Here is a 22019-nt window from a genome sequence, read left to right as displayed (position 1 = left end):
CGCCCGGGTTTTCCCGTTTATACCCCTCCTCTGGGATGTGGGAGGGGCCTCAGGATGGAGAACGTGGAAATGGGACCGTAAAGCTCACTGCTGCCTATGATGGCCTTGGTTCTAAAGGAAGCCAGAGAAAACTCTCAGGCTCCTGGACTCACCCCAAACAGCGAAGTCACTTGGCTTTGGCTTCTAGAATGTGCAAGAGCAGGGCAGGGCCCTCAGAGTGCTGGCGTGTGGTAGAGGGCTCTGTGTACACACACAGTTTTATATGTCAAGTCTATTGTTTTTACAATGCAAGTTATAGAAAGTACATTCAGTTGGGCAAGTCTTTGGGTCTGGTGCCATGGGCTCTCTCCCGAATGGAGGGGTTATCCGGTTCCCCAGGTAGAGAAGGGCAGCTGTGGGACTTTCGTGAGTACTGAGCCGAAGGAGGAGGGGACTGCGCCGTGAAATACTGTCAGCTGCCGTTTGGAGCTTTGGTTTTCACGTCACAAAAACTCGCAGGTGTGGCCTTCCTGCTCCTACAGGCTCCCCTCCCTCTGATGAGTGTTTCGCTTCGTCCTGCTATAGGAGTGATTACAGAAGTAATTGGAAAGAAAGGGTTTGGGGCAAGTTGTTTTGTCCCTTTAAAACAAATCTTTTTCTTAATCATTAAAGATTGTTGTACAATCGATTGCACAGTACCTGACACACAGGTGTTAAGAACCTTAGTTCCGATTGTGCAGAGGCTCTGCTCAGGGTCCAGAACGTACCTGTTTTTTTGTCCTGAAGCCCATGTCTACCTTTTTACTGACCCACGGCCACATCTTACCCACAATGCATTTAAGATGGCATATAGCCAGGTAGGTTGTTAATCAATCATTTGTGAATGAACCCGACTTGTTCGGTGAGTTCTCTTTGTCAGGAACAGTCATGCTTTGCTTCTGGAGATCTTATCTACTGCGCGGTGGGACAGCCTCGCGCTGATACATATAAATACTGCCCGCTCCAGTCCGTGGACTTGGGCTGAGGCGGCCTTGAGAGGTAAGACTGCATGATCCAGAGGGAAGCTGGCGGCCCTGTGAGGAGCAGCAGAGGCCCGCTCCCAGCCACCGACTCGATTTCCTCCTAAAATCCTCCGCAGCCAGCTTGGAAAAGCCAGAGACACATACCTGAGTGGGCGGAGTGCCAGTGGGGAGCACTGAAGACACATCACGGAGTCCGGTAGGAGGGGGGCGTAGGAAGGGGGAGTCCCCCTGAAGCCTGTGCTGGCCGCCGAGCCCCGAGGCTTGGAGGCTGCAGGGCTCCCTCCCCTCGGGGGTGCGGACGGCATCCAAAAGTGGGGATCCCAAACTCCGAGGCATCCAAAAGCAGGGATCCCAAACTCCGAGGCATCCAAAAGCGGGGACCCCACACCCGGAGCGAGGAGAGGGGAAGGAGCGCCTCGCGCACAGGGCAGAGGGACCCCGGGAGCGGAGAGTCCGCGAGGGGGGCGGCGCCTTCCTAGGAAATAAAGCTGCTAGTGGCGGATGTGACCGCCGTCAAATGCTCCGGGTGCTGACATAGGAAAGGCTGTCCCAGAGCGCTGGCACCTGAGTGGTACGGGACCCGAGGACTGCGCTGAGCAGCAGCACACAGGGACCCTCTGCCTCCCTGTGGGGCACTGTGCTGAGCCCCAGGAAGCGCTGAATCTGCGCCGCGTGGGGGAGGGGAGGAGCCCTCCCGCCCTGAGCCCCGGAGGGGAGAGGCTGGGACCTGTGACCAGCCCAGGGGGCGCCTTGGTGGCGCTGAGCTCCGGGTGGGGAGAGGCTGGGACCTGTGACCAGCCCAGGGGGCGCCTTGGTGGCGCTGAGCTCCGGGTGGGGAGAGGCTGGGACCTGTGACCAGCCCAGGGGGCGCCGCGGTGGCGCTGAGCTCCGGGTGGGGAGAGGCTGGGACCTGTGACCAGCCCAGGGGGCGCCCTGGTGGCGCTGAGCTCCGGGTGGGGAGAGGCTGGGACCTGTGACCAGCCCAGGGGGCGCCGCGGTGGCGGGTGGAGCCGCCCCAGCTTGCTGAGACCAGAGTGCGGGGAGCCGGGCGCGCTGACTTTGGGTCCCTCCCGCGGGCGCGGGCCCTGCGGGGCGGACTCTCCGCCTGTGCGCTGCTCTGTGCGGGTTTGAGTCTGATCGCCGAGCTGGCTCCCAGCTTCCGGGCGTGCACTTGCCCCGACTTACTGGAGAATAACTCGCCCAGAGACCAAGCTGACCCCTGGGGATGTGTTAGCCGGCCACTGCGAGCGGGCTCCTGCCCGAAACGGACTCGCGCCCTGGCCAGCCTCGGCAGGGAGCGCGCACAGGCGGAGCCCCCTCCTGGTCGGCTGGGGGACTAGCGCTGCGGCGGGAGAAGCGAGGGAAGGGGGACTAGCGCCGTGGCGGGAGAAGCGAGGGAAGGGGGACTAGCGCCGCGGCGGGAGAAGCGAGGGAAGGGGGACTAGCGCTGCCGCGGGAGAAGCGAGGGAAGCGGCCACTGGTTCCATTCGCTCCTTCCTGGAGCAGCGGCGGGAACCTCCCGCGAAGGCCGGGAGGGGAGGGGAGGGGCGTTGTTCCTGCGGGATCAGCTCTGCTCCCGCTTCTCTGGGGACGGGGCGGGGAGGCAGGAGGGATGGGAGTGCCCCACTCCTGTTTGAAAAGTGTGATGAAAACGAAATCCTTGGTTCTTCGAAGGGTAGAGAATTACACTCAGTTCTGAGGATCATCAGCTTTAGGAGTCAATTCTGTCTCTAGCGACAGGGTGAGGCAGTTGAGGAGCCGGGCCTGTCGTCTGGGCGAGTGTAAGGAAGGGGAGGGCCCAGCTGCCGGGAACAGGAGCTCGCGAGCCAAGGGGACCGACGGCAGATGCGATGGTATCAGGGCCCGGGCTCCCAAGCTGCCTTCTGCGCTATCGCCGCGGATCCGGCGAGGCCGAGTCCGGCTAAAACGGGGAGAGGAGAGGGGCTGCTCGTTTCCAACGAGTTACGACTTCACGGGGGGAAATAAGGGTGTCCCCTCCCGACCCCTGTAAATAGAGACCTGTGGTAGGACACATACAAGGAGACAGAAAATGGGATTACGGGGCTCTCCTAGTTTCTCAGAACTGAGACAGCGAGTTAGGCCCGTGGTGCATGCAAACCATGTATGGTTTGGGGCCGGAAAATACTGTCTAGTGGAGGGGAAAGAGGGGTTAAAATATAAAGTCGTGTTACAGAGGCCGGAATACGGGTGGGGGGCACTGGAACTGCTTTTAGTGAGGAGGCATAATCCTGGGCCTTGCATTTCTCCTAGCGCGAGGCAGTGGGGTCCTTGATGGGAATTGGGCTGGTCCGAGGTCGGGGGAAGGGGAGAGATACCCCTATGCCTGGGTAGTAAGGAGGCCTGGAGGCTGGGCACAGCCAGCAGTCGGAGCTAAGTCAGGGTGGGTTGAATTGATTAGGCGGTGCATAGCCGCTAAGAGGGAGGGAGGCCCACCTCTGTGGTGCTGGATTAGCGCCCCTGCGGTGCTGGATTAGCGCCTCTGAGGTGCTGGATTAGCGCCTCTGCGGGGCCTGGATTAGCGCCTCTGCGGGTGCTGGATTAGCGCCTCTGCGGGTGCTGGATTAGCGCCCCTGCGGTGCTGGATTAGCGCCTCTGCGGTGCTGGATTAGCGCCTCTGCGGGGCCTGGATTAGCGCCTCTGCGGTGCTGGATTAGCGCCTCTGCGGGGCCTGGATTAGCGCCTCTGCGGGTGCTGGATTAGCGCCTCTGCGGGTGCTGGATTAGTGCCTCTGCGGTGCTGGATTAGCGCCTCTGCGGGTGCTGGATTAGCATCTCTGCGGTGCTGGATTAGCGCCTCTGCGGGTGCTGGATTAGTGCCTCTGCGGGTGCTGGATTAGTATCTCTGCGGTGCTGGATTAGCGCCTCTGCGGGTGCTGGATTAGCATCTCTGCGGTGCTGGATTAGCGCCTCTGCGGGTGCTGGATTAGTATCTCCGTGGTGCTGGATTAGTGCCTCCACGGTGCTGGATTAGCATCTCTGCGGTGCTGGATTAGCGCCTCTGCGGGTGCTGGATTAGTATCTCCGTGGTGCTGGATTAGTATCTCCGTGGTGCTGGATTAGTGCCTCCACGGTGCTGGATTAGCGCCTCTGCGGTGCTGGATTAGCGCCTCCACGGTGCTGGATTAGCGCCTCTGCGGTGCTGGATTAGCGCCTCTGCGGTACTGGATTAGTGCCTCTGCGGGTGCTGGATTAGTATCTCTGCGGTGCTGGATTAGTGCCTCTGCGGTACTGGATTAGTGCCTCTGCGGGTGCTGGATTAGTGCCTCTGCGGGTGCTGGATTAGTATCTCTGCGGGTGCTGGATTAGTGCCTCCGCGGTGCTGGATTAGTGCCTCTGCGGGTGCTGGACTAGTAGCCTTATACTGTTGCTCTGGGTAGGCTGGGATAGAGGGTCTTGGTAGTACTGTAGGAATGGGAAGTTTTAGCTCGGCTATGGGTCCTATGGGCCGTTTTGGCTGGAGGTTAGGCCTTTTTTTGGATGGTGAAGAGAGCTCCAGGAGCAGAACCAGTTAGATAGAGCTGAAGTCCCCAAGTGGGGCCTGTGAGCCAGGATCTGTGTGAGGGTTGTGGACTTGGAGGGTAAGTGGATTACAGGCTCCCCTGCTGCACATTCTGGGATCTGGGACTGTTCCTCTAGTGAGGCGTAGGCACTGGTCTGGGTTGTTAGGGGACCACTGAGTGGAGAGGGTTTCACAGTCCCAAGAAGGACGGAAGAATTGACCTAAATTTAAGCAATCGCATGTGTTGGGGGGATTCCTGGCAGAGGGAGATGCCAGTGTTTTGGAGACCGCTGTCAGGTTCCTTGCAGTTGAACCAGCACCCCAGCTTCTGATTAGTTCTGAAAAAAGAACATAGGTCAAGTTGAAAAGGTCCAGGCTGGTCCTGATCTGAGGTGTTAGCTAAGACCGCCCCTGAGACGCTATTTCGGATTTTTTAATAATAGGATGCCCCAGATACAGATATCGGGGACCAAATGAGACAAATAAGGGTTATAGATATTAAGAAGGAGAACCCTCCCCTTTTAGTCTTATTTAGAGCGGGTTGCCAGTCGGCTGGGACGTCCATCTGGGGTCTGCTGCCTTGAGGCGGGAGTGATGGATCCAGGCGGAGAGGCGTGGACCTTGACTGCTGTAGGTGTGGTTAAAATCATGAGGAAGGGCCCTTGCCAGGTAGGTTGTAGTCCGTCTTTCAGGTAGTTTTAATCCACATCCTGTCCCCAAGTTGGAACGAGTGTACAGGGTCCGAGGAGAGTAGGGAGAGAACCTGGCGAACTTGTCGAGAACTTTAGCCTGGGTATCCTGTAGGGTTTGGAGAAACTTAAGTAGAGAGGTGTTATGGATTTCAGCTAACGGTTCCACCTGTAACCGGGGAAGAAGAGGGGTGGCCTTCCAAACATAATTTCGAAGGAGGTGAAATCCACCTTGTAGGGAGTGCATCTAACCCATAGGAGAACTAGGGGTAACAGATTGGTCCAGTTTTCACCGGTCTCTAGACTAAGTTTGGTTAAGGTTTCTTTTAGGGTTCTGTTCATATGTTCAACCTGCCCTGAGCTCTGAGGTCAATAGGACCAGTGGAGTTTCCAATTAATGTGTAAGACTTTTGTTAAGAGTTGGGATATTTGGGCCATGAAGGCCATTCCATTGTCTGATCCTAGGGATATGGGTAGGCCAAATCTAGGAATTATTTCAGATAGGAGCTTTCTGACTGCCGTAAGGGCAGTTTCATTTCGGGTGGGAAAATCTTCAACCCAACCTGAAAAGGTATCTACTAAAACTAGGAGATACTTTTTCCCAGCCAATGGGGGCTTGACTTCTGTAAAGTCAAGCTCCCAGTGATCTCCAGGTGTGGATCCCTGTGCTCGTACGCCTAGGGGAGGGTGTTTTCCTTGTCTGACGTTGACCTCGGCACAGGCTAAACATCTGGTGATTGATTCTATTATGGTTTTCTGATTAATAAAAAAATATTTTTCCCTTAGGGGTTCTGATAATTTAGATTGTCCTAGATGAATGCTCTGGTGCAGTTGGGAGACAAGGGTTTTTCCTGTTGCCTCTGGTAAAAACAGCTGGCCTGAGGGTAAATGGTATCAATCCTTACTGTCCTTAGTAGCCTGTTTGGTTATGGCTAATTTTATTTCTTCTGGAGAGTAATGGGGGGAGCACGGGCTTTGCAACACTGAACATAGGAAATTAACGCACACACGAAAAGCCAGTCCTCCAGGGGGCGACTAACAATCATCCAATGTGGCCGGCTTAACGTTAACTGTAGTGGCATAGAAAGGGCATATGTCACCCTGGCCTGTGTGGCTCAGTTGGTCGGAGCATCATCCTGTGCACTGAAGGGTTGCAGGTTTGCTTCCCAGTGGAGGCACCAAATAGAAAAACCTAATAAAGTTGCAACGCGTTGTTTAAAAAAAAGTATGTATATCTAATTTTCAAAAGGGAATTTAACTCCTCTTTACCTTTTCCAACAAGTTAAGCAAGTTCAGTCTAGGTATCTCATCTGGCACTAAAGACCATCCCAATAGACAGTTATTTAAGAAAGACCTAGGGCCTGGTCCAGCTAACGGGGGTCATTTGCACACGCGTGTGACTTCACCTTGTAGATATGACAAAGGCCTATGAAAAGTTCGGCCACTGTCAATTCTGAATGACACATGGAAACTCATTTAATCTCATCTGTAAGACCCATCTGATCTTCTTGCTTCCCTTCTAACTTCTCCTAGCAACATGCCTTCCATGTTTGAGAAAACTGCCAAGAAACTGGCCAAAGAGGTTGGAGACAAAACACTCATACCTGTCAAAAACTTGCTGGATGCCACCAAAATACGTCCATTTTCTCTAATACGGAAGAAGAAACCTTGGTCACTGTTTTGGGGACCACAGGATATTCCACTTGGTGTCTCCCTCATGCAGATCCTCGAACCAAGTTCGGTCCCAGGTATTGTCAGCCAGGTGCAAGGACTGAAAACAAGGGTGCAGAGAGAAGGGGTGCAGCAGGCAAGACATGCTGAGACACTCACACAGGCGACCTCAGGATCGGCCTCGCCTCCGGGCAAGGGGCAAGGAACTGAGGTTATCCGAGCACTTACTAATTATGAACCCAGGTTCATGTAATACTGAGAGCAGCCTTTTGCGTCAGAAATATGATCTCATTTTACGTAACAGTAAGTGAAAGCTTATAAAAAGGATTGTTCTGGGTTACATGCCTGGGAACTGGTGGAAGGAGGGCTCAAACCCAAGTCTGTCTGGCTCCAAATCCCGGACACTTTCTGCTTTGTGAGCTACCTCCTGGGGTGACACGTGTCTGCTGCAGAGGCCATGCTGTGCCTGGGAAGGTAATGTAGTGGGTGTCCTAGGCCCAGTGCAAGTGACGTCATCATTTCTTAGGGTTAGGACACCGTTCCTGTTATCCAGTCTCTGGGTGGATTCAAACACTTGTCCTCAGGAGTAATTTACACTCAAAATATTAGCTTTTCGGTTGAGAGATTTAATTGAGTAGGAGAGGTGGGGTGAGCTAGGATTCAGTCATTCCATGTCCCATCTGTTCCAGAGTGAATTCTTGGCTATACCTCAGGCCACCTTGTCCATTTCCAGATGCTGTGAAAGTGCCATTCCAATTCAGGAACACTGACATCATGAAGCAGCAGGTGGCTTTGAGTGTGGATGCTGGGGCAAAAGCCAGCTTCTCAGAGAGGACGGTTCAGAGCCAAGGATCCTCCTTTGATTGTCACATTGTTACCATCCCACAGGACATCTTGCCAGACATTCAAAAGAGGTGAGGTCATGGGAGAGGAAGGATCTGGTCAACAGGTCCCAAGTGGTGGTCTTCTCGTAGGCAAGGAGGCATCTGGTAGATTTTGCCCCTGAGGCTCAGAAGGAAAAATAGGATCATGCTGCTTTTCTTGGGGATGCATACATTTATTCATTCAACTCACGGTTATTAGTTATCTAATAAGTATTCATTAATTCTGCAATTGTCCATTACTATGCTATTTTGTGGTGGGACTAGAGTAATGACCAGACAGATGAAAATCCCTGCCCTAAGACATATTTACTGGGGCAGGGGACATGCAGTGATAGAGAAGATAAGCAATAAAAAAATAAGTTAACAAAGGATTAATTTAAGTGAGACAAAGGCTCTGAAACTCTGTTTAAATCTTCAGTAAGCCTCTAAGGCAGCGGTGGGGAACCTTTTTTCCCCCAAGGGCTGTTTGGATATTTATAACATCACTCTCGGCCCTACAAAATTACCAACTTAAAAAAGCTATGAGAGCCCGGTTGGGCGTGGCTCAGTCGTGGAGCGTCACCCTAGGATCCTGTTCGATTTTCGGTCAGGGCACATGCCTGGGTTGTGGGCTTGATCCCCAGTTGGGGGCGTGCAGGAGGCAGCTGACCAATGACTCTCTCATCATTGATGTTTCTATCTCTCTCTTTCCCTCTCACTTCTTCTCTTTGAAATCAATAAAGATATATTTAAAAAAAAAAAGCTATGAGAAAAGCTCCTAGATTTATTGAATTTTGAGTCCCGCCTGCGGGCTGGAATTTCCCCACGCCTGCACTAAGGGCTTAATAAAGAACTTAAGCCTTTATGCCTTTTAGAAACAGAGATTTCAATTTAAAAAGGATTTCGATTGATGTGAAGAATTACTAAAGTGAGCAACTAGTGAAAATCCCAGGCTATTTAGAGACTAAAAGTTACTTCGACAGGACATGGCATAATTTCTGTATTTCTGGTGTCTCTTAAGACTCTTATTAGCACCAACATTTACAAGCACTTTATGGTGTAAAAGAGTATTTGGGTTTCTTTAGCTGCAGGAAAATAAAGTAAAATGTGTCCTAGAAATTTCTTTCAGCAGTTAAAGGACCTCCAATTTCAAAGATACAGTTTTTAAAAAAATCTAGCACCAAGTAAAAGAATTACTTGCCTGAAGTCAAAACTTGAAATGTGACAAGAAAGGCAATTAGATACTTCTAATAAATGGATGTGGGCATGAAAAGTGTTTCACCTAAAGGTAATCACCCACACCCACTGGTGGGAGCTCTGAGGTGGTAACAGGAGTTTGTGGAAGCAGGGCTGGGCGGAGGGGTCTATTTAGGTCTCTCTGTGGAGCTAACAATTGGACTCAGAGCAGGAGGACAGTGGTCCAGGTGGGGGTCTGAAGCCCTGAACAGGACAGAGCTTGGCGTTTTCAGGAGCAGTGGGAAGTCAGTGAGGTGGGAGCTTGGCCAGCCAGAGTGAAGGTGACAAAAGGGAGGCTTGGAGATAAGTAAATGTCAGATAACACAGCATCTTAGAGACACAGTGAGGGGCTTGAATTCCCCCCAAAGGGCGATGGGAAAACCCACACGAGGCTCAGTGACCTCCTCCACTGGAAAGCAATGTAAGGCTCTCTCCGCATCCCACTCGGCTCTTATCCGGGGCACCAAGTGGGCCCTACGCAGAACCGGAGACGAGTCTGGGGACTGAAATGGAGATGAAACCTGTCTGCGGCTCTTCACACTGTAATTCTGCTGCCCAAACGTGTATCTTCAAGTTAGCCTACCGGCCACCTACCAAGGACAGTTAGTCTACAAACGGCCCCGTGCGCTCGTCATGGAAACATCCAGCAGCTCTCCCGCTTCGTCACAAACATGCTCCCCATCCCGCCCTGGGCCGTGGTGGGCGTGGGTGCCCAGCTTGGACTCTCGGGCTCCTTAGGGACTGTTGTCTCTGGACCTGCCTACTCCCAGCTCTTAAGGTGCAAGGCCCTGGTACTGGACATCTATAAACTGGCCCCCAACAGGACCAATATAATTTTGGAAAATGCGGGTGTCGTTCACAAAATGCCACGCGTACTCTCCTTCCAGAGCCCCCATCAGAATATGGGGGCCCCTCCACCTGCATAGCAAAGGTGTTTTGCTTTCCTTGGTAACTTAACCCACATGCCAATATCTTCCTACCCATGAAGGGGACCCCTTTCAAAGTCCAAAGTCTCTGCACCCTTTCCAGGTCCTGAGGAGGAGGGTAACCCAGGGTAACCCGAAAAGGCATCTCTTTCCACTCTGACCCTCTTCTCGCCCCAGGAAACTGAAGGAGCCAGAGGAGTCGTTTCTGAAACAATTCCGGGCGGCATCGATCAACCTGTACGTTGTGACCGAGACTGTGGAGCTGCTCAACACTGCTGTGCTGCAGGATTGCAGCGGTCTCAGGCTCTTGGGGAAAGTCTCCATCCCGCTGAATGCTTTCCTCAAGGTATGAGATAAAATAGGAAATAGATTTGTTTATGTGGTATTACATTTGCTTTGGGTAAGTGATGGATCCTGGCAAATCTAAAGGGGTGGTGGCTCTACTATATACACAACCAGGTTTATGCTGGAAGAAATGAGGGGCCACGAAGAGCAAACCTCAGGCGTTGAAGTTCCCCGAGTGTCACGCCTGAGAAGAATTGATAGAAAGAGTGAGACTTAAATGCCTTCAAGTCCCAATCACAGTAATGCGCTTTTACACATTATATGTTTTGCGTGTAGATTGCCCTCCCTTAGAAGAGTTAGAAACTCAAGTTAAAAAAGGAATTGTGAACTAATTTCCCCAAGGTCAGTGGTGCTGTTCTGGAGGAGGGAAGTTTGAACCGAGTGAAACATCACTCCAGTGTAAAGGTACACTGACGTCCAGCCTTGGGCTTCCATCTGCCGAGGTTGGTAACCTGGCTTTCTGAGAACGGGGGACCCCTGTGTCATTTCACCTAGTGCCGCTCTCACAGCTGCTCAAGCCAGCGGGGTGGTGCTGGCCACGGGCTGTGATGTCATCAAGCAGTTTGCATGTCACCCCTGGGGCGCGGCTCATCACTCTGTTGTGGTCAGTCGGACAAGAGATGGGTCAGGATTTTTAAAAATTATACGGGGCCCAGGATTGAACCTGCAACCCAAGAATGTGCTCTTGACCGGGAATGGAACCTGTAACCCTTCGGTGTGCAGGCTGATGCCCCAACCACTGAGCCACATGGGCCAGGGCTCCCCTTACTTTTAATATATTTTCTTTATCTGTGATTTTTCTGCAGTTTGAATTCATAGGTCTAAGATTTTTAAATTTATTTTTATTTATCTTGCTTGGTGTTCTCTGAGCTTCCTGGATCTGTAGTTTGGAGTCTGACATTAATTTGGGGGAAATCCTCAGTTATTATTGCTTCAAATATTTTTTCTGTTCCTTTCCCTCTTCTTCTTATATTCTCATTATATGTATGTTACAACTTTTGTAGTTGTCCCACAGTTCTTGGATATTATGTTTCATTTTTTCAGTCATTTTTCTCTTTGCTTTTCAGTTTTGAGATTTCTGTTGAGATATCATCAAGTGCAGAGGTTGTTTTCTCACTTGTGTTCAGTCTAGTAATGAGCCAAATAAAGGCATTCTTTTTTTTCTGTTGTAGTATTTTTTACCTCTCTAGCATTTCTTTTTAAATTTTTCTCATCTCTCTGCTTATATTACCCATCTGCTCTTTCATTTTGTCTATGCTTTCCATTAGATCTTTCAACAAATTAATCATACTTGCTTAAAATTCCCAGTCTAAGAATTCCAATTTGTTATAATGGGGTCTGATTCTCAGCTTGCTCAATCTCTTCCAAATGTTTTTTGCTGCCTTTGAATATGCCTTGTAATTTTTATTTTGTTGAAAGTTGGCAGGACATGAGTGATAAAAGGAACTGGTAAGTCGGCCTTTAGTGACATGGTGAGAAGATGTACGAGAAGGGAAGTATTCCATAGTCCCATGAATAGGTCCCAGTTTTTGTTGTTGTTGTTTGTTTGTTTTTAAGTAACCCTGAGCTGTGAACTCACAAGAGCTTCTCAATACTCTCTTCCCCCTTGTATGTGACAGATGGGTAGAGGGAACCAGAGTTGGATAGTTCCCTTGCCCTGCATGGAAAACTAGAAGAGGCAGGAGTAGGGTATTTCCCTTTTATCAATTGCTTTGGCTCTTATAAAGAGTAATAAAATGAAGCCCTCATCATCAAAAAGAGAAAGTGACTAGATATACTTGAATCTGAAATAAAATAAAATCATTGCAGTATCAACACGAAATTGAGGGATGTGAAGGTAAATATGGGATGAAACATGGTAAAAAGAGCAGGAACTAGAAATCAGGAATGAAGAGGGTGAGGGCAGGGGTCTGCTGATTCCTTTTCTCAAGAGCTTTCTAGATGTATTTGACTTTAAAACCACATGCATGTATGACTGTATCTCCTGGTTTCTGTCCCCAGGGTAAAGGACAGGGAGGGGCTCTCAGACTGGGAGAGAAAACACTGACTGTGCCCCAGGGCTCGGTGTTGGCCTATAAGAGGAAGCAGCTGGTTTTCAAGAAGGAAGGCTGGGGTAAGCAGAGGCTGAAGGAGGCGGGTGGGGAACAGGGGTATGCTTCTCCTGGGAAGAGAAACCGGAAGGGAAAGACCATCATCAGGCAACCTGGGCTTCTCTACCTGTTCAGAGAGAAGCAGCATTTCTCAGCTGTCCAGGGCACACACATCCCACCACCCATAGCCACCTCCAAGCAGGGCCCTACTGAAATCCTGCTCTGAGGAGGCAGAGACAGGATCCTATATGGAGAGGGACAGAACGAATGCCCAACGCAGAGGTGTCCTTAGCACTGGGCAAGGCATGATCCTAATCCCACCCATCTCTAGTCAAGGTTCCCCCACTTTCAGCAGCTTACCTGGTGGAGCCACAGAACCCTTCCAGGTGACCCATAACCTCACAGTAAGTCCATAACATAGCGTCACAGCCACAAACAAAACTGCGGACACAGTGCGCTAACCACGTAATGCAGAATTGTATCTACATCCCTCCCTCCCTCCTTCGCCTCAAAGTGCACAGTTCCCCAATACACACACTTCGGATTCTGACTCCACACAGGAGAACCATTTGCATCAGATAGAAAATACAAACCAGGTGGAATAGTGGGTGCTGTGAACACAACCAGCTCAGGGTCCTTGGCTCCTCTCTGCCCAAATGTTGAGTCTCAGGTAGAGGTCAGCCTGATACAGCTGAGGGCCAGCTTGTTGGACATTTGGGGGGGGGGGGCAGTGCACTCACCACACATAACCAAAACTTTCCATTTCTCCCTCTATTTCTCTTCCCCTCCCTCCCTCTCCCTCTCTCCCCTCTCTTCCTCTCTCTCTCTCTCTCTGACGCACACGCGCGCACACACACACACACACACACACACACACACACACACTCACACCCTGCTGTCAATGACCTCCTTTCAATGGCAATAGCTAGAATGAGGCTGAACTCTCCAATCTTGTGGGGTCAGTGCTCAACTCAAGATGCAAAATTATGTTTTATAAGTGGTGTCAAGTGTGAGCTAAATGGAGTTGAACCCAAAAGGCTAATCTCACAGCAGTGCCTGCAAGTCATGTCCAGCCCACTAGGGGGCGCATTGAGCTTGCTGCTCCTAAGGTTCAGGCCCAAAGGTGACTTCCATGAACGAATTTCATCCTTATAACAAATCGGAGAGAAAAATATTGAGCGGACCCGGTTAGCGATTTGCCGCAGCACTTGCTGAGTAACTAGAGAAACCAGAATTCCTCTGTCACTCATCTTATCTCTGAATGGAAACGAGACCCTCTCTCCAGAGCTGTTGGAGGTAAATGTCTGGCAAGGTGGCTGAGCTAAATTTATCTTCCCTCTCTCCAGTTCACCCGCACCCTTCCCCTGACCGGACGACGGGATCAGGTCTCTGCCATCTCAGAAACCCCCCACCCAAGTATCTCCTCTTCCCACCCAGTGTCCTCTCACTGCCAGCTTCCTTAAAAAATCCTCTATACGCTGCTCCCTCCCTCCCTGGCATCCATGCCTGGACCCCTGCAGACTGTCCTCCAGCCAATTGCTCCCCGTTTCATCAACAACCACGCACTGGGTTCTTCCAGCTTGGAGCTCCTGTCTCCCTGGACACTGCCACACCATGACCTGTGGGGCCTCCTTTCTTGGAACTGTTTCCACTCTGTCTCCTCCCTTCAAGGGCTCCTCTTCCCTTGTCAAACACTTAAATCTGATTGTTAGAAGTTTCAGAACTTGGAACATTTCACTACATGAAATGTGAAATCGCCCAGGAAGAGGGCAGGACTGGGAATAGCTTCATGATGGAGGAGCCTCCAGGAGAGTAAGACAAAGGGCTGCCGGAAGGAAGCCGGTTTCCTTTCCCTGGAAAAGGCAGTTAGTTGTCCAGGGTGATATTAGAGGGATACCCATCAGCCAGGTGCTTATTGAAGACGCAGGTTCTAGCTTCCTTCTTAGAGAGCCTGATGCAGAAGATACAGGGCGAGGTGAGGGGCTCCCGGTTTCCACAAGCGTCCCAGGCGATTCTGCTGCAAGGGGTCCCCAGGCCACCCTAGAAAAGCTGCCCCACCTGGCTGGAGGAGGGAGTGTGGGGGCCGCGGGTGGGGGATGTGGGAGACTCCAGCAGGGACACCCTCGGCTCTGCTGAGCTGGCTCCTTCCCACCAGACATTCTTCACGTCGCAGATGATGATGAACAAGAAACCTTTCAAGATGGTGAGTTGGGCAGGTTCTCTGCTTGGACCTCAGGCCCCGCTGAGCCCTGACCCCCTCTGGACACCCATAAAACCCTGCTGGGGCTCAGCCCCTACAGACCCACAGGGAAACCTTCCCGGGCCAGGCTCCTCCACCACGTCCTTGTCTCCCCTGCTGTGACCCAAAGCCACCTCTCTCTTTTGAGTGCTGGGGTGGGACTGTGTGTGTGTGTGTGTGTGTGTGTGTGTGTGTGTGTGTGTTGGGGGAGCGGAGACTAAGCCATGGTGAGTGATCACTTCTGTTTCTCTTTACAGTGGAAGTGAAGTTCTCCTGTAGATCGAGCACTCAAGAGCTAGGCAAGTGAGATGGGAACCCTCCATGAGGCCCCCCTTTGCACAACTGAAACCCCACGTGATTGCCTTTGCTGTCCTCGCTGAGCCAGTGGGCTCGGGCCCTTCGGGCAAAGGGCAGGGGTGGATGGAAAAGAGGGGTTGGGAGTTGGGAGCAGAATATAGAAAAACTAAGAGTCTTCAGAGACTAACTCTTGGGTGGGGAATTTAATTTCTCTTTTAGTCAGCAAAGGACATTCCATTCTCCCAATAGGAGAATGTGTGTTTGCTGGGGTTGGGGAGGGGTCCTCACTGTACTCGTCTGGGGAGCAGGGCAGAGTCCCTGCCTTTGCCACCATGACCCCGGGGCCTGGCCATAGTTTCTAAGGAATGGGGAAGGTCAGTAATGCGGAGGGATGGACCAGGATGGAGCAGAAAGAGGAAGGAGACAGTAGAGGGCAGAGCCCTCGGAAGTGTCTCTCAAGCAAATTTTGGGGATGAGAAAGGGAGATGACCGCTTGCCTTTCTCTTTCTGAAACAGTATGGAAACCCTCCTGCCTGGGTGAGTGCTTCCTAAGAGGGAACCTGACGCCTGCTAGGTAGGAAATGGCAAAGGTCAGAACTGAAATCAGAGGTTTCCAAGCTACCCAGAAAACTAGCTTTACTTCTAAATTACACTTTGCTCAGCCCCACTTTTCTTTCTTTCTTTCTTTCTTTCTTTCTTTCTTTCTTTCTTTCTTTCTTTCTTTCTTTCTTTCTTTCTTTCTTTCTTTCTTTCTTTCTTTCTTTCTTTCTCTCTCTCTCTCTCTCTCTCTCTCTCTCTCTCTCTCTCTCTCTCTTTCCTCCCTCCCTCCCTCCCTCCCTCCCTCCCTCCCTCCCTCCCTCCCTCCCTCCCTCCCTCCCTCCTTCCTTCCTTCCTTCCTTCCTTCCTTCCTTCCTTCCTTCCTTCCTTCCTTCCTTCCTTCCTTCCTTCCTTTCTTTATTTGAAGATGCATGCAGCAAACATTTTCTGAGGGCTCATTTGTCAGCAGGCATTAATCTGAGCACTGGGGGTAGGCAGTGAACCAAACAGAAATGCCTTCCTCCCTGCAGCTTCCATTCTAGTGACTTCTCACTTTCAGAACATCACCTTGAGGCCACCTCAGGTATCCTAGTAGGAGCAGACAGCCCCCAACATCACTCCTCTGTTAATTCTTTATAGACCCAGAAGATGTGGCACAACTGCATGTAGTACCAAGCACTTGATATCCATAAATTCATATAACTGCCCTGACAGCCCCATTTTTGAGTCCAATGTTAGAACCATTCTCATCTCTGGAGTCCAATCTAGAACCCACATTACTTCAGACGTGTCCCAGAAACGAGCACCTGGTCAGCTTCCCATGACCCTTTCCTGGATCCTCTCCTCTCCCCTCTGCATTTACCCCCACCTCATTTCAGCTGAGATTCTCCATCTTTCTAGCCTATTACGACAGCCTCACCCCAGAACTCAGACATGCCATCTTCAGCAATTTAGACAGAAGGGGGAGTTTGCTCATGGTGATGGGAAAGGAATGTTCTAATCTGAGACTTGGCTTCATTTTCTGGTTGGCATTAATGTCCGAGGGCAGATTTCAAGTGCCTACAAGAGGAGGTTTCCCAGAAAGTAGAAGTGGCCCGGCTCTCAAAGGACATTCAGGACGTTGTGTTCTTCAATATCCAGGTCATGCTTGGGGACCGAGAGGCTCTTCAGGATCTCATGGACACAGTGAGGATCCCACAGCTACCTAAGGCTGATGAAACTTATGAATGGGGGATGTTTCGGAGATATGACTGTCAAGATATATATATGGGGGAAAGAAGAATGGGGGTAGCCTTAGGGGGATGAGAAGGGTGTCTGAGGTTGGGGACTATGTCCCTATGTCCAATGACCAGGGCCAAGGAGTGCAGCCCTCACAGACTGAGGGTGCTCAGTACCCCCTGGGGGTGCATTGAGCCATTACCCCCACTCTTTGGTTAATCACTTATAGACACATGGGCAAAAATCACATGATACTGTTTTCATCATTAATAATTCCCATGTCTTATAGCTTGAACAGGAACCCTTTGGTCACTTGAATGGCCCTGGTGGCACCATCCTAAGTGAATTGCGACAGGACTTGAGAGATCCATGGTATGCCTCAAAGCGGCAGCTTGTCCTTTACCTGCTTGAAGCCATAATGAGTAAGTAATTTGGAGGAAGAATGAGGGAGTGACAAGGTTGGTCCCCCAGGTCACCCAGAAGAGCTGCATTAGATGTTACTTCTCCTACCCTTTCAAATGTTATGATTTTTAATTTTTTTATTTATTTTTATTTTTTAAATATATCTTTATTGATTTCAGACAGAGGAAAGGAGAGGGGGAGAGAGAGGTAGAAACATCAATGATGAGAGAGTCATTGATCGAGCCCACAACTCGGGCATGTGCCCTGACTGGGAATGAACCCTGATTGCCTGGATTCTAGGTCGAAGCTCAACCACTGAGCCACGCCCGGCCGGGCTCAAATGTTATGATTTTTCACCCTCACATCATGTCTCTCCCAGGTCAGGAGGGCTCAGTGTGATAAACTTGCCAAGTGACAGAGCCTGAGGCCTACAAAGACCAGGCCATTTTCATCCAACCTATCAGTGGGGGTGGGTGATTCCAGGCTCCGGCTATAGAAACCCACCCTCTGGCCCATGTTAGGTAGCATCCTGGAGACCATCCCAAGAGCAGAAGGAGGACTTTCCAGGGCAGGGAACTTGACCTTCAAGTCCAACAAGTTTTATTCCTCTGCCTTAGAGTTCACCCCTTAAGGGTCTATTAGTTCACCGTGGGAAGAAGAAAATCTGACCCTCTTTCCCCAAATGCTCCCCTGTTCCCAGTGCTGAGTGACATCCAACATGACCTGCTGGCCCAGTCCATGGAGAGGAAGATCCTTGCCCAGCAGCGGGATCTGGTGAGAAATCCCCAGGGGCCTTTGTCCCTGGAAGAGGGTGAGAGAACCGAGATAAGACTGATTCTGAGAAAGGAGAGATGACTCAGATTGCTGCTGGGGGGAGAGGCGAGGTCCCAGCATGGCCCCCAGGAAATCTGAGCTGCATCTCCCTCTGGGGAGCAGGCCCACTGGGCATGAGTCTACCTGGGGAAGGTTTCAGTTTCCATGGCAAACCCCACAGAGGGCCCCTCCCCCCAGCTCTGAAATAGCCCTGTAGGAATACAGGTTTGGGGAGCTCAGGGGACCTGAGTTATACCCCTGCTTTACTCACACGGTTACCATTTGCAAATTGCCTGCGCTCTCTCTGCATGTATGTATATATGTAAGTACCTATGTGTATAGACATATGCATGTACATGTACATGTTGCACATGTGAGCATACATACGTAAGTCCAAATACCACTATTCTGCAGGATAAGTGTCAGGATCACTATCTAGCCGCTGAGGAACCAGTGCTCAGTGATTTCCAACAACATGTCTGTGGTCACACTGATCACAAGACAGGACCGGATGTGACTCCAAACCTCCTGCCCCTGTAGTTGCCCTGCATGACCCCTGGCTCAAAGGCTCTCTCTTCCTGACCTCAAAGGCTGACCCATAACATCTGGTACTGTTTCTTCAAGGTGAGGAGCATCCTGGAGCCCCACTTCGAATGCTCTTATAGCATTCCCTTCACCCTCCAACCCAAGCTCCTCGCCCCACTCCAGGAGGAGGATTTGGCCATAACCTATGGCCTGCTGGACGAGTGCGGCCTGAAGATGGAGCTGACCATGTCGACCTGGGAGCCGGAATCCAAGGAGCGCCTGTCTGTCCTGTACGCGACCCTCTTCGCGCTGCAGCGGCTGACTGAGGCCTGAGCCCTCCCTCCCGGCAGGCCAGGGAGTCAGCCCAGTGACACTGCAGTCAGTCCCGGCCCTGTCTTTGCTGAAAACACCCCTCACTGCTCCCTGTATCCACGAGTCTGTATCTATTCCAAAAAATAAGAGCTACACAGACTTTGTCTTTGTCCGTTTGGTTGATTTCACTTAGCACAAGGCCTTCAAGGTTTTTCCATGTTGTCACAAATGGCAGGAGACTCTGGCTGCTGAGTGGGGGGATGGATTGGGAGGTGGGGGGCATGCATGCACATAGGAAGAACATTGAAGGAGTTTCTATAATTATCCAGTTAACCAGTGGTATATTTTGAAAGGGAGGGTTTTGAAAAGTAGATATATTTAATTCTAGTTTAAATAGATCTCAGGTATACCTTGGAGAGATATATATTTAAACTCTGTTGATATGTGGGATCACATCTTCCTGCTTCATCTATTGAATGACAGAGGCCGCATTTTCTCATGAATTTCCAATTTGTGCCAGAAGGTGGCAGCATGGCCACGCAGCAGGAAGCTTGTCGGTGGCCCGATACTTGCCTCTATTTGCTTTGGGGCTTTTGAAGGAAAGGCTTTCTCTCCTCGGTCTCCGCTCGCCCGCCTCCCCTCCCCCACTTCTCCCTCCCTCCCCCTTTGGCTTCCTCCCCACTGCATGAACTTGGAACAGGCTGGGAGAGATGGGGCCATGGGGGGGGGGGGGGTGTCAGCACTGGCTTCTCTTTTTTTTGTTTATTTTTGATATTATAGTTGTCCCCTTTTCCCCATGGGTCCCCTCCACCCCACAGCCACCCCACCCCCAGGCCTTCCCCAGACCAGTGTCTGTGTCCATGGGTTATGCTTATATACATACAAGTTCTTTGGTTTATCTCTCCCCACCACTCCCCCATCCCCACCTGGTCTCCGAGATCCCTCAGTCTGCTCCATGCTCCTGTGTTTCTGGATCTATTTTGTTCATCAGTTTATTTTGTTTATTATATTCTATATATGAGCGAGATCATGTGGTACCTGTCTTTCTCTGACTGGCTTATTCTTTTATCCTTTGGGACAGCATGGAGGGAACTAGAGAGTATTATGCTACGTGAAATACGCCAGTCAGAGAAACACTGGGTTCTTTTCATATCCCCTAGAATCTTCCTTTTAAAGACGACATTGATTGTATTAAATGACTCCCTTAAAGAGCTCTGGGAGGCAGGACCTGAGTTATGGGAAACTTAGAGGTATTTCCACTATTTCAGAAAATGTCAGCTGCTTCTGCCTGGATTATTATGGGTTCTACGATAAATCTGATAGGCTCACGCTGAGCAAAGGCAAGAGCAGATGAAGAGTCTGAATGTCTCTCAATAAGCAGGCCTATATAGTTTCTAAATGAATTCAGCCAAGCAATTGAACTGTCTCAAAGTATTAGAACCTTGGCCAACACATAGGAAAGCAGGCTAGTGGAAATGTTGGGATTCTCCGTCCTTTGGAAAACAAAGCTTGTCTTCAGGAAGATTCTTGCAAGCTGCACAGATCTGGGCATGGAGTTTGACAGATCACAGCATTGCCACCTCTGGTAGGTAACTCAAATATCACATTAAATAATGTCTATAACAAACCTACCCCAGTGCCCAACACACAGCTGATACTCAATGCGCTGTTCCTGAGTGAACTGAACTGAGGCAACAGTGACGTGAGGCCTCAGAAGCCTGCTGTGCGCCTGCTGGGTGCCTGCTATCACGCCCACAGGGAGCCTCAAAAGCAGGGGTCTCAAAAGAAGAGGGGGTCTCTGGTCTGGGACACTGCAAGCACTATTTTCAGTTTTTAGATATTCTTGGGCGGTTGAGCATGTTTAAGAATGCCCCTCCCTCTGGTAGCTGGGACTCTGAGACTAGGTGCTGCTTTTCAAGGCTGCTTCACAGCTTGCATGGAGCACACACAATTCTTTTTTTTTTCTTTTAAGCTTCGGTGGGTCTTTGCATTTGAATACAGCTAGCTCTGGGCTATCTGAGATTGGCTTTCACTCCGCCTTGCCCTAGTTGTCACTGAGGGAACCAGACAGGGATTTGCTGCCATTGTCCACCTTCTCTCCTTTCTACGGAGGTGTGTGGCCGTCTGCAAACTGATGGTCTCCTAAGATCTGGGAGGAAGGGAGTGTGTGAACCTGAGTGGGTAACATTGGTGCCAGGCTTCTTCCTTGGCTGTCTTCAGGCCAGAAAGAGGAGGACAGTGTGCTCCCCACCTGCCCCCAGATGGGCTGGGGGCAGAGACAGGAGGGGGCCTTTCTGTTGTAGGCCGCCAGGGACAGCACCGGGTGTCTGTCTCACTCGGGGTCAGACTGGACCTGGGTTCAGCAATCTTGGTACTTGAGCTCTGGCTGGGAAAGAGTTCAGAGTCAAGGCCCAAACTGTAAGAGGACATGTATTCGGTATATCACAGAGATTAAAAAAAAAAGTAACTCCTAGAATAAATGAGTTTAGGAAACAAGTTATAGAGGTAAAGAAAGAGCCCTTGGAGCTTGTGTGAGAGGAAGCTAATGGTAAGGTGCCTGGGGGGAGGGGGGAGGGGAAGGGAAAGGGAAAGGTGGGGGGAAGGGGCACGCTCCAGGGTGGGAGAGCACTGGGTCCTCCATCTTAAGGGTTTTAAAGGTGGAGATTTTAGGGGAAGTTCCAGCAGAAGGTCTCAACAGAATATTCAGCAGCTTTCTAGGTGTGTCCTTTCAGAGCCTAGGTCTCCACTGATTGGTTGGCGCCAGGACAAGCGGGTCATTCAATGCAGCTGGCTCTCCGGTCAGCCATGGTGTCACTTGTCTGGTTTTGCTGCTTTTCTGGGCCTGGAGCTGAAATACAACTGAGGCCTAGATGTTGTCTCTAGGGACGAAAGGTCAGGGGGTCCAAGCCGCATGGCCAGTGGACCAGCGATATGCTAGGTGAGGAAAGGCTACCCTGGGGGTGAGGTCCTACCCGACGGTTGTCCTTTGCTAGGCACCTGGGCCTTTCCGCCCGGGTGACCTTCTGTTCCTGGCCCATTGTCCTCGCTCTGCTCAGGTCTATCTGCCTCCCACATTCCAATCCTGCAGCTCAAGTCAGGAAGGCACTGAACGGTCATCGTGTCCGGCTGGCTTTTGCATGAATTTCTCTGACGGCTTTGCTTTAGGAGGATGTCAACAGTCCCCATGTTGAAACTGAGACCTAAGTCCCCTGTGCTTGGGCTTCGCAGGCTGTGCCTTTGTTGATTGCTGGTACCCTGGATACACAGAGGCCTCGTATTCCTTCTAGAGCAGCTCCCTCCCACCCAACAAGAGGAACCGAACTGATGATGCGAGTT

General features: G+C 51.0%; 1 protein-coding gene across 1 annotated transcript; it reads left to right on the top strand.

Annotated features, from left to right (window-relative positions):
• The first annotated feature begins 1100 nt into the window (after window positions 1-1100).
• On the top strand, window positions 1101-18815 carry GSDMC (gasdermin C). Its single transcript, XM_087825188.1, has 13 exons — window positions 1101-1197; window positions 6743-6957; window positions 7614-7794; window positions 10083-10251; window positions 12252-12363; window positions 14496-14586; window positions 14728-14744; window positions 14837-14878; window positions 15393-15413; window positions 16462-16598; window positions 16921-17053; window positions 17734-17807; window positions 18471-18815. Exons 2-13 carry the CDS (start codon window positions 6747-6749, stop codon window positions 18702-18704), a joined length of 1422 nt encoding a protein of 473 aa, XP_087681314.1. The 5' UTR covers window positions 1101-1197; window positions 6743-6746; the 3' UTR covers window positions 18705-18815.
• Window positions 18816-22019: the final 3204 nt, after the last annotated feature.

Source organism: Miniopterus natalensis, chromosome 16 (assembly GCF_054644295.1).
Source record: "Miniopterus natalensis isolate mMinNat1 chromosome 16, mMinNat1.hap1, whole genome shotgun sequence".
In the NCBI taxonomy this organism is placed as follows: domain Eukaryota; kingdom Metazoa; phylum Chordata; class Mammalia; order Chiroptera; family Miniopteridae; genus Miniopterus; species Miniopterus natalensis.
The sequence above is the reverse complement of the archived record's forward strand: the minus strand, read 5'-3'. Positions and strand labels throughout refer to the sequence as shown.

What these genes read in the sequence shown, in the direction of transcription:
- GSDMC (XM_087825188.1), top strand. Translation starts at nt 6,747, where the DNA reads ATGCCTTCCATGTTTGAGAAAACTGCCAAGAAACTGGCCAAAGAGGTT. An exon ending in CGAACCAAGTTCGGTCCCAG is followed by an intron (nt 6,958 to 7,613) that starts GTATTGTCAGCC and finishes GTCCATTTCCAG; the next exon opens with ATGCTGTGAAAGTGCCATTC. An exon ending in TTTCAAGAAGGAAGGCTGGG is followed by an intron (nt 12,364 to 14,495) that starts GTAAGCAGAGGC and finishes CCTTCCCACCAG; the next exon opens with ACATTCTTCACGTCGCAGAT.